General features: G+C 42.4%; 1 protein-coding gene across 4 annotated transcripts in view; it reads left to right on the forward strand.

Moving 5' to 3' along the window:
- The window catches only part of BMPR1A (bone morphogenetic protein receptor type 1A), a 95,396-nt gene extending 83,972 nt beyond the window's left edge, over nt 1–11,424 (forward strand). For all 4 annotated transcript variants that reach the window (XM_044300001.1, XM_044300004.1, XM_044300002.1 and 1 more), the window contains 4 exons: nt 1,306–1,603; nt 3,504–3,679; nt 3,929–4,059; nt 5,827–11,424. In XM_044300001.1, coding sequence (XP_044155936.1) covers nt 1,306–1,603; nt 3,504–3,679; nt 3,929–4,059; nt 5,827–5,952 — 731 coding nt within the window. In that variant the 3' untranslated portion in view covers nt 5,953–11,424. The remainder of the gene's footprint in view (nt 1–1,305; nt 1,604–3,503; nt 3,680–3,928; nt 4,060–5,826) is intronic.
- The last annotated feature ends 696 nt before the right edge of the window (nt 11,425–12,120 follow it).

Raw genomic sequence — 12,120 nt, forward strand, 5'->3', positions numbered from 1 at the left:
ATACTGTTGACCTATCTTCTGGATAGTAATCAGTATCTGGTGCGTTCTGACACCTGAGGCCCCTGCTGGTCATCTGTTCGAGAAGGCAGTCTTCTCTTAGCTTTTTCTAGGCCAGTGACGACACGTTCATCGGTTACATGGCCTAGTTGCAGCTCAGCCCCATAGAAGTGAATGGGGCTGAGCACGACACCAAGCAGAGCTGCTGTACAATGTACGGCTGTGTGCTTGGTAAGCACAGAGAAGGCTGCAGCGCTCACAGTAGCACCGATCAGATACTGATGACTTATCCAGAAGATGGCGAATTGGTACTAAAGTCTTGGAAAACCCTTTTAAAGGGTTTCTGTCATGAGAAATAACGTTATGTAGCTGACTGACATTAGCGATGTGCTAATGTCAGCACTACATAACAGTAGGCTTTATAACTCCCTGCCTGCCGCCGTTCTCTTGGAATAAAGACTTTTAAAATATGTTAATGACCCTCTAGGTTCTACGAAAGCATTGCTTCAGCATCTAGAGGCTCTGAACCCTTTGGCACGCCCAGGTCCTGTTGATTGACGTCAGAGTTCTCCTCATCGTCCATTAAATTCCGCGCCTGCGCTGTCCCGTTTTGTATTCGGCGCAGTGATTGAAGGACGCGCTCCTGCTGCCGGCGGCTTCCTTCCTGCTGCCGGATTTACGGGACGATTAGGAGAACTTGAAAGTCAATCAACTGGACCTGGGTGTGCCAAAGGGTGCGTAGATCAAGCCTTATGGGGCTGAAGCAACACCCCAGTAGCACCTAGAGGCTCATTAGCATATTTTAAGTGTTTATTTTAAGAGAACGGCGGCAGACAGGGAGTTATAAAACATACTGTTATGTTCGATGTGCTAATGTCAGTCAGCTACATAACGTTATTTCTCATAACAGAAACCCTTTAAGTAGGATCTTAAAAGTTTCAACCTGTTCATGCAACGGCTCTGCCCAGTGGTCTATACCCAATTAAACCAAAACTCTGACTTAGAAGCTGATCTGTCAATAACGTGTGCTGCCCTGTAGCATAATATTAAAACAGGTCTTTTAATCATGAACCTGGACAGCACAAACATTTTGACTTGTAGAACCTTACAAAGGCTACAATAGACTCCTAGTTATGAGCCACATCCCAGTGACTGATGGACTGCCATGAAGACTTGCGGGAATGCGACAGTCAGCCCAAATAGCACAAATGAAATTGCAGTGACTAATAGAGCAGACCTGTTCCCATACTTGCCCTTACAGCTCGTAGTACACGGAAAGAAAGTAAATCTGACTGTTTTTGTTTTTAGGTTTCATAGCTGCTGATATTAAAGGGACTGGATCGTGGACACAAATGTATTTAATAACAGAATATCACGAGAATGGGTCTCTCTACGACTTTCTCAAGTGTGCCACCTTGGATACAAGATCTCTTCTTAAATTGGCTTTTTCTGCTGCCTGCGGCCTCTGCCACCTCCACACTGAAATTTACGGTACTCAGGGAAAGCCAGCAATCGCACACAGGGATCTGAAGAGCAAAAACATCCTGATCAAGGAAAACTGGACATGTTGCATTGCTGACCTGGGACTTGCAGTGAAATTTAACAGGTAATTCTTAAAACTTGCCAGATTTCCCAGAAAGTATTGCCAACGTTATTTCAGTTTCTAATATTACACCCAATTCAGACTGCATTCATTTCCGTCCATGTGCGGTCAGATTGCACCCGCATAGCACACAAACCCATTAAAGTAAATGGCGCAATTACACTTCAGTTTTTTCTGCACCAACTGTTGGTCAATACAGAGAAACTCAGATCATGCACCAATATTGTCAGTTTTCACTATAAGGTCTCATGCACACGACCGTTGGTCAGCCCGCAAACGGCGGGTCGGCAATCCACAGCCGCCGGCTGTGTGCATCACGGATGCGGACCCATTCCGGAAATGCGGAACGGAGTCACAGAACACAGGAAGCACTATGGAGTACTTCCGTGGTTTTTCTTTCCGTTGTTCCGCACCGCAAATAAATGACAAGTCATGTTTTTTGGCGGTGCGGTCAGACCATGGACCCATTCAAGTTGAATGGGTCCGGCCCACTGCACAGATGTTGCTCGTGCATTGGGGACCACAATTGCAGTCTACAATGCCCGGAACTGTCGTGTGCATGTGGCCTAAGAGTGCATTCACATGACCATATGTATTTTTCAGTCCGCAAAACACGTATCCGCCAAAAATATGGATGACGTCAGTTTTGCTTTATTATAATTTTTTTACTTTTTATTTTTTTATTTTTATTTTTTTAACACGCTCCCAAAACTGTAAAACCCCCTCAAAACGCCCAGGAAATAACCGACACCAACCTTAGCTGGTTATTCTGACTTATATGATAATAGGGCATGGCTGCCACAAGAAGGGGTTGTGCTAAAATTTTGTTGTATGATTCTGTAACACCTATTAGGTGTTTGAAAGTTAAGGCAGTAGTGGCGAACCTCTGTGGGCACCTACACCCTGGAAGAAGTCTATGGTGTACTAATATGCCTTAGACTTTCCCTGCCATTCATCAGCACAGGGCGCACTATAAACACACTGAATGCAGGCAGGCTATTATAGCTAAATGATAAAGTACATGGAATATACTATATTGGTATTCAGGGTAACTTGCTGTGTTGGCACTGTGATAAATAAGTGGGTTTTGGCTTCCATTTTGGGCGCGCGGCCTCTAAACAGTTAATCATGCATATTCTAAGAGCTCATTTACACAACCGTATGGCCGTTGTGCTACTGTTGCTTACCGCAAACAGCAGGTCCACAATACATGGGTGCGGGTAGTGTGCACTCTGGGCCTGCATCCACTGCACATTGACTTGAATGGGTCCGCGATCTGCAAAAGATAGGAAATGTCTTATCTTTTGCAGAGCGGGGGCAGAGATCGGAAGCCCTAACGTCTGCTTTCAGGTCCGTGTCTCTGCAATGCAAAAGAGGACTTGTCTTATGTTTAGCTGTATTTTGCGCATTACTGACCCATTCAGGAAATTGGGTCCACACCGCAGCACGGAGCTCACACAGCCTGTGCCCGTTCATCGCAGACTGCCATTTGTGGTCCACAGCACGAGCATGGTAACTATAGGGTTGTGTGAATGAGCCCTAAAGATGTATCCTAGTTATCATCCACCATCAGGAACTGCTAAATTTGTGTGTATATATGTGTGTGTAATATATGTATATGTGTGTGTATGTGTATATATATATATATATATATATATATGTATTAGGAAATCTGCCCCATTTTATACTGTAGCTCATTTGTTTGGTAGTGAGCAGAAATCTAAAAGCAAAAACAAATTTCAAATTTTTTTTTTATGCCAAAAGCAACTTTATGCTTGAATAGATACAAGTGGTATTGGATAAGAGAGACTTAAACTTTTTTCTGTTGGATGAAAAACTGCACATGTGATTTCAACCTTAGTGTGTAACATTACAAAAATCTTCTGCTTCTCCTTCCTTTCAGTGACACACATGAAGTAGATATTCCCCTGAACACTCGTGTGGGCACAAAACGGTACATGGCACCTGAGGTCCTGGATGAAAGTCTGAATAAGAACCATTTCCAGGCTTATATTATGGCTGACATCTACAGCTTTAGCCTAATCATTTGGGAAATGACCCGTCGCTGCATCACTGGTGGTAAGTCGTCATATAAACCATTGATTGTCGGAGAAACTTAGGGAATATCCGCAGTTTCTTAACGTTATTTGTCAAGCAATAAACTGTCAGGTCGGCTGTTAAGTAGAATCACGGTGCCTCTTACAGCAGCCTGTATACCGATGGTGCATTGCTGAAGTACTTGTAAGATAACATTTATAGTATACCTACTCTCCAGTGTGGTGGTAACCATGTTTTCAGTCTCCATTTCTGATTTGCACAATTTTTCAGGTATTGTTGAAGAATATCAGTTGCCATATTATGATATGGTGCCAAGTGACCCATCCTTTGAGGACATGAGAGAAGTTGTGTGCATTAAGTGCCTACGGCCCACTGTGTCAAATAGGTGGAACAGCGATGAGGTAAGGGGCTCGTTTTCTTCTATTGCTCTGAGGTTTATTTGGATTGCTTACAACACTACATTTTTACAAAGGACTTAAATGGGTTCTCCACGTAGTCTAAATTGATGACCCATGCTCAGATTAGCTCGTCAATATGAAATCTGTGGGGGGTAGACTACTTGCACCCCTACCGATCAGCCGTAAGAAGAGCATGCAACGCTTGTACGAGAGTCTTTGGCGTTTACCTGCTTGTCGTCAACACTGCAGCAGCGGCCACTGTAATTGCAGATCCTACACGTGAATAAGACAGAAGAGATTTAATTACACTGCTTGCCGTCAACACTGCAATGGCCAACAGTGAAGAGAAGTTTACCTGCTGCTCATACAAAGGACAACATGCTCCCTCCCATTATAAATGGGGCTAAAAGTGGCCATATTCCTTCATAGCTTCCAGCCCAAAAGCTGTTCCTCCTGACTTGGGGAATTCAACATTGATTAACCCCTACCACAACCTCTCTCCCCCCACGCACGCACACAATTTGCTGGAAGAATATTGGCAGTACATCAAATATATTGTTGGCCATTCCCAATAGCCAACCTTAGTCTAAGGCTACACGCACACCAACGTTGTTGGTTTCCGTGTCTGTTCAGTGTTTTTTTTTTTTTTTTTGTAAATAGGATGCGGACCCATTCATTTCAATGTGTCCTCAAATTTTTCTTTTTTTGGGCGGTTCAGCAATTTGCAGACTGCAAAACATACGGTCATGTGCATGTAGCCAAAGGTTGGCATTTTATGCCAAGCAATGTTGAAAACTGGGACTCGTGGACATTCAGAGCTGCAGAACGATCAGAATTGCCCACCTCACTTGTACGTGTGTCTACTTTCTATGTTGATTAACACGAGAAGGTTATATTGGAGATTCAGGGAAAGTTAAAGGGGTTGTCTCACTTCAGCAAGCGGCATTTATCAAGTAGAGAAAGTTAATACAAGGCACTTATATATTGTGACTGTCCATATGCTGTCTAAATTTATTTTCCAGCAGCAGTGGCCATGCTTGCACACTATAGGAGAAAGTGCAGATCTCTTTGGTGGCCAGGACTGTGGGATCTCGCATAGGCTGATGCTTTTTCCTATAGTGTGCAAGCACGGCCACCGCTGATGGACTGCAGGGCAGTCGTAACCATTGAAAGGAGCAGTGTATAATGTGATGGAAACATTAAGCCAGCCAACAAAGGATGCAATATGGACAATCACAATACATTAGTAAGTGCCTTGTATTACCTTTCTCTACTTAGTAAATGCTATTTGCAGAAGTGACACAACCTCTTTAAGGTCCCTTTTTGCAGGACTATTATCTGGCAGATTATCAGGAACCAACGTTTATACAATCGCTCATTCCTGATACCTGGCTCTTGTAAATGTGTAACTGATAAATGATCAAGTTTGAGTGAAATATTTGTTTATGCCAACACTAAAATCGGTGCTCTGCTGTCCAGAAACGCTGAATTTGTATGGGGATGAATGACTGCCGCAATGATCACTTCTCCGTCCAGTGGAGGTGATTGCTGCATGTAAATGCAGCTCTTGCTTCCTCTGACTAGTGTGTTATTATCAGGAAGGAATGGTGCCTTCTCCGTAATTGCCTGCTCAATCCCTGCATGTAAATGCGCCATTAATGTGGTGAGGGTGAGTGCAGGAATGGCCTTATGCAAATCATGTACAATAGATATGTTATTGCCATCTTTACGTTTCAGAACATGCTTTTAATACGTTGTCTCCTTCTCCAGTGCTTGCGGGCAATTTTGAAGCTAATGGCTGAGTGTTGGGCCCAAAATCCAGCTTCCCGTCTGACAGCTCTAAGAATCAAAAAGACGCTTGCAAAAATGGTGGAGTCACAAGATGTCAAGATTTGACGGTGGAAATAATCCGGCTTCAAAAAAGGGACTCTAGACAGAGGAAGCAAAGTGCAAGAAGAGGCAACTGAAGATTCAGCGGCCTCCCGTATTCATTTTGCAGGCTGCTATCTAAAGACATAACTCAGTACTATGTAGAATATTGTGCCGGGAGCATCTCCTCACCGCTGGGAGCCGCTGTGTGTGTCAGAACAGAATATTTTTGTTTTTATATTTTATCAAGACTTTTATGACAGACTTCAAAGTTCCAGTTTTATGATTACTGAATTGCATGTTCAAGCTATATTGCTTTCTATGAAAGCAAGTTATTTTAAGATTTGCTTACGCACCCTTGTGGAGAAGAAACATGTCAGCGTTGCCTTTTTACTATATGTACCTAAAGCAAGGTTTTTTTTGTGCCACCAGTTATTGTTTGCCATATTTTTTGTATGGTGCCTCCCCCACGTAATAGTACCTTTCTAACAGGTCTTCTCAGTGCCATTTCTATCTTTGCAACTAAATTTGTATTTTCTTAGTGCATCTCCAGCTCTCATGCGGCCTAAAACCCTGTGTAGCCCGATTTCTGCAATTACACATTCTACATGGTTGTCCAGGTGGACATAGCCTTTAGAGAGGACCTGTCAGCACTCTGACATGTCTGCTTCCCATGACATTAACTCTCTGGGGCATCTGTTCTTATGCATTTATGTTGTTCCTCTGTTATTAATACGAGAAGTTTAGGAGTGAATTGCCAGCGGTGTGTTGCTAGTTGTGGGGCTCCCTGCACAGTCTGAGTCCTGTCCGTGAAGGCAGTGACCGATTATGCAAGGACACACTGTTTTCACAATATTCATGGTAACTAGTGGTTGGCAATTTATTCCTACATTTATAGGAGTTAAAGGCTATGTCCACCTGGACAACCATATAGAATGTGTAATAGCAGAATCGGGCTACAGCACAACAAATGCAAGTAGTTACTAATACGTGCCTGCCAGGAAATCTGACCGGTCCACTTCAAGGCCCATTAATCTGAACAGACCTGATTTATGTTCTGCCAAATCATATAATTCTGAAATTGGGATGGATAAACACTAAAGGAGCGAATCCATTGCAAAGATTTACCTCAGTATTTTATTAGCTAGAAATATTTTTTTTTAAAATAAATTCTGTATTAGTGGAATATGTATGTCCCCGTGAACATCAGTTGCTCAGACTCTTGCACCTGCTAGGAGTATTAGTTTGAAATTATTTTTTACAGGACCTAATAGGGCCTTAGAGGACCCGCTGCCAAACTAAAGCTGTTAACTAGATAAAATAGCCATGTTTTCCACAGTATGGCATGCTTGTTTGATTTTCCTGATGGAGCAATGGAGATTTCTCCTTGTAAAGAATCTGAAGCGGTTGCCACACTTCTATGTCTAATTAGTTTGGATTTGTATGTCTTGCCCAATAACTTTAAGGGGCATAACTCAAAAACAGGGGTCGGGCAGAAAAATCAAAGTATGCCATGTTCAGGGAAGCATGGCTATGTTAACTATATAAACAGCTGACATATTTCACTTTGGTGGTAGGCCCTCTTCAGTTAAGCCCCTGTATGCACACAGCCGTATCAGTTTTGCGGTCTGCAGATCTGCAAAATATAGGTGCCGTCCGCGTGCCGTCACATTTTATTTGTGGACCCGTTTTTGTTTTCAATGGATCCTTGGCCTTTCTCTTTGCGGACATGTGCATGCAAAAAGCACACAGATCATCTGTGTGTTTTCCTGCATACATACGTCCATTCCATGTCCTATACCTGTGCCTGTCCCCAAAATGTGGATGCAACATGGACTGCCAAACATACGGTCTTGTGCATGAGGCCTTATTCTCAAATTTCCTATCACATTAGTACTATGAATTAACTAATGTCCTTTTATATGAAGATATTTCTTGTACATTTAAAATATCTGCCTTTTGTTAATTTAGATTAGACTGGAAAAGTAACAACTCCACTCTTCTGGTGTTGCAAGTCAGTCCCATCCGAGCGAATCTCTGACAACGCTTTTAATGGCCGCACTATTTCTAAGGTGCATAGGTCATTAGCATGTTAGAAATACAGTGAAAGTGGCTTTAACTGTCAGATATGTTGTAACGCCTGCAGTCCATGGACCTCCTCACACATCTTCTGAACCAAACCTAGACCAGGCTCCAGTGGTCCACATCCAGTTTAGGATATAAGAGAAACCCCATGAAAACCCTGACACGAGAGCAGCTTTAGCTGGTTCCTAAGAATAAAAATGAACAGAAATACTAAATGTGCTAGTGTGTTATCGTAGTATTTTCTATTAGGTAATTTTTCTGAACGTCTGGCTAACTGATCAGTCCCTGCATTCGTTTAAAATATTAAGCTATATTACGGCCTATCATAATAAATTCAGGAGTTTCATTGTATTAGAGTATAAAGCTGGTTTTACATGTATTCCAAGCTTTAATTTTAAAGTTGTCTCCTCTCGCCATTACTAACCAGCAGCTGGCTGGGAAACAGCAGTGTGCTCCTGTGCTCTGTTTCAGTAGCTCCCATTGCGGTGCATGAGAGATGGAAACAGCGTAGCACACAAGCTATGGTGGTTTCTGAGTTGGGGAAACAATAGCTTGCTGTGCTATCTTTCTGTAGTTCTCATGCACTTCATTGGGAGCTACTGAAACAAGTGCCAGAGCGCTCTGCTTTCCGACCAGCTGCTAGGTCTCGTGTCACCTTAGTAATGGCGAGATGTGACAACCCCTTTAAGGAAATAGGTTTCTGAGGGGGGGGGGGGGGGGAGGGATGAAATTTGTATTTCCTTGGCCATCAGTGTCAGATAGGTGCAGGTCCCACACCGGTTCTGTCTTGTCCTAGTGTGTCAGGGGTATAACCGATTATTAACATTTGATTATAGGAATCCATTTTTGTGAAATACTTTAAAAGTTTATCTCAATGTTCATTCAGGCAAAGGCCACACGAGTTTGTGGTCTGGCCTTTACTCTCTGATGGCCACAGTTCCCAAAAGGACAACTGCTTGGCTGACCTGAACTTACTATATATCATAGTGCCCAGGTCTTCTGTCCCCCTACTCAGAGTATCTTGTGGGACAGCACAGTAGTGTGGTCAGGCACGGACTCGGCATCATAAGCGACTTTGATGCAGTGAGTTGGAGTCTGTCAAGCCATGATTGATCCAGAAAAAGGCAGCCATTACACAGAGCGTGTATTCCAGACCAGAATTCTCTTAAGAAACCAGCCTCAGAGTAGTTGGATGAGAACATCTGACTGAGCAGACAGTTTATCATTCCTTTCCGATAACTGCCTGCTCATCCGTGGAGGGAAGAGCTGCAATTGAATGGCCAGATATTCTGCCTGGTAAGCAGTACAGATTTATGACCGCTCTTGTTAAAATGAATTTATCCTTGGTATAGGGAATGAAGGAGCGGTAATACGATCTGTTGTCCCATACAGTTTTACTTTGTCTGCAGAACATCCCTTGTATACGTAAAAGATACGATCACCCAACAGACAAGCATTTGCTCATTTGTTAGCTGATCGTGGCATTCTTACATGGGGCAAAGATCAAGAACGAGTGTTCTCCCTGATCAGTGGTCTTGTGAAAGGCCCCTTAGGCGCTGTTCACCGGCCCCCATTTCTTCAGGATCCAAGACTAAAATATTGAGATATCAGACTATTTGTTTTCAAATGTGAACTTGACATTACAGGAATGGCACCACAGGAAAGATGATGGGAGAGCTCGTATTAACACTAGTGCAATCAAAATGTACAGCATCAGCTACTTTAATTTTCCGAAGAGACAGGAACTGCAATTAGTTGCCACTTCATTTGTTTTAATAAATCACTATCTGTGTGTGAACAGATCCATACTAAAAATAAAAAAAACTTGAGTGAGATTGACACATCAACTATTTACAGCAGCAAGAGACTACAGAATAATGGTTATTATCAGATGCAATAATGTGACACTTGCAGTGTTTTTTAATATATGATTTGTCAGCTTACTGCGTCTGAGTGCGGTGATCCTGGCTCGGTTTCTTTCTAAGGCCTCCTGCACACAACCTCATGTTCTTTCCACATCCAGGCTGCATTTTTTGCGGCTCGGATGTAGGTCCATTCATTTTAATGGGGCAACAAGACATGTGGACAGCACACCGTGTGTTGTCTGCATCCATGTGTCCATTCTGCGGCCCAGCAAAAAAGATAGAACGTCGTCTTGTCCATTTTGCAGACTAGGATAGGATATTTCTACAGAAGTAAAAAAAAAATGGCAGCATGCACGCGTCCAGAATCTGCATTCTTAAAGGGCAATGGCTTAACTGGAAACAGATTTTAAAGGGGACCTGTGCCATGAAAATGTAGTGCAATCTGCAGGTGTCATGTTATGGAGCAGGACTCGCTGAGCAGATGGATATATAGTTTTATGGGAATAGACTCTGTAAAACGTATTTAATTTGAAGTCACTGATTGATCCGTGATTGACAGCCTTCCCTCTATGATTATGTATGCAGAGAGCTGCCATTCACTGGTACGACCACCTCCTTGATTTCAAAGTGGAGGACGAACAGGAATTTAAATACATTGCAGGTTATACTGTATCTTATGTTTCCCTAAAACTATGTTTCAATCTGCTCCACTCCTTCTCTTTAACATACTGCTGGCAGATACCACTTAAGTATTGTGGTGACAGGTTCCCTTTAAGTATCTCTGGTGCATGGAAGTGGGGTATATCCATATTTCCTGCCCATGGACAAGATGTATTTTGATGAAATGGATCTCATTTATCAAAGCTATCTAATACTTTAACTGGCCTAGTTGCCAATAGCAACCATTAGTTTTTATTCTCCACAAATTCCTTTAGAAAATGAGAAGAATAAATAATGAGTTTTAATTAAAAAAATTATATAATTTATATTTATAATCTAATCTCAATATCAGTCCCACTGTCTCGCCAGAACCTACACAACCAATTTAATTAGAAATGTTCCATCTGAATCCTACATAAAACTAAGTGACCTTTGTAATCTAATTACCACGTAAAGTGCCGAACATGTTTGGTTGCCTTGCTTTTTAACAAAAATTACTTTACAAATTTGAAGTACCGCTTCCCCCAAAACCCTGTTTTGTTTGTTCCTGTACTCTTTTCCTGAAGATTAAAGGAAATATTGTGCAACCTATGACTGTTTTTGTCATGTGTACCAAGATCTGATTTGTGTATGATAAAATGTACAATAAAGTAACACTATAGGCAATGTAGCAAGTGTAAATAGTTAAGAATCTATCATAAAGCAGTGACTATACTATGATGATATATATGCCAGAACTGTAGAATAACCTTTCAAAATGTAACACTAAATGTATTTTGTACAGCATCTGGTTTCAAAGGTGCCTTATATTAAGTTTACCATAAATTGCTTTGTTCTGTATACAATGTTCAATGTATCATTTCTAAGTAAATAAGCTTATTTTAGTAAACTGTTGTCTTTTCTTTATTCATGGAACAAGAGACAAAGGTATCTGCCCCAAACAATCTGCAGTACGAGTGCAAGTTATAAATAGCAGAGTATTATACATGTGTTTAAAATACCGCAAGTCCAGATCTTTATTTTCCTAATACAAACTAAAAAGAAAAAGGGGAGTCTTATTTAAAGTCAGTTTTATGTTTGATAAATTCGGTGCATCTTTGACCCCTTCGCGCATTCTCATGTACATGTGGGAATGTGTGTGTTTGTTTTTTTTTTGTCCCCCCCACAGCACCATAGAGAGAGGGATCCACCCCCAGGGACAGGAAACCTGCAGAAATAAAAGGGTGGAGCCTCTCTTCCCATTCAGTGGTTTCCGGTCCTTGGAGTGGGAGACCTACAGTTTTTTTCTTTTTAGCTCTTGCCGTTGGTCTTTGCTTCCTAGGAGTTTCCTAGAGGGCTGTCGGTTGCTGCTGGGGTCTATCGTGCTGCTGGGCAGGCTGGCAGGACCCTTGGATACGGAGGTGCTCCTGGGGCCCTCCGTATCATGCGGCAGGCATGTGGGTTAACTCTCACAGAGAGCTCTGCCCCATGGGAAGCGCCATTTGTGCGGCTGAAAGTGGTCATCCTTGAATGCGAGGCTCTGCCACTTGGTTTCGGCTGGAGCAGCGGTGTAGCGCTTCCGGACACGTGGGCGGCCACTTCCGGT

Source organism: Bufo gargarizans, chromosome 6, assembly GCF_014858855.1.
Source record: "Bufo gargarizans isolate SCDJY-AF-19 chromosome 6, ASM1485885v1, whole genome shotgun sequence".
Taxonomy (NCBI): domain Eukaryota; kingdom Metazoa; phylum Chordata; class Amphibia; order Anura; family Bufonidae; genus Bufo; species Bufo gargarizans.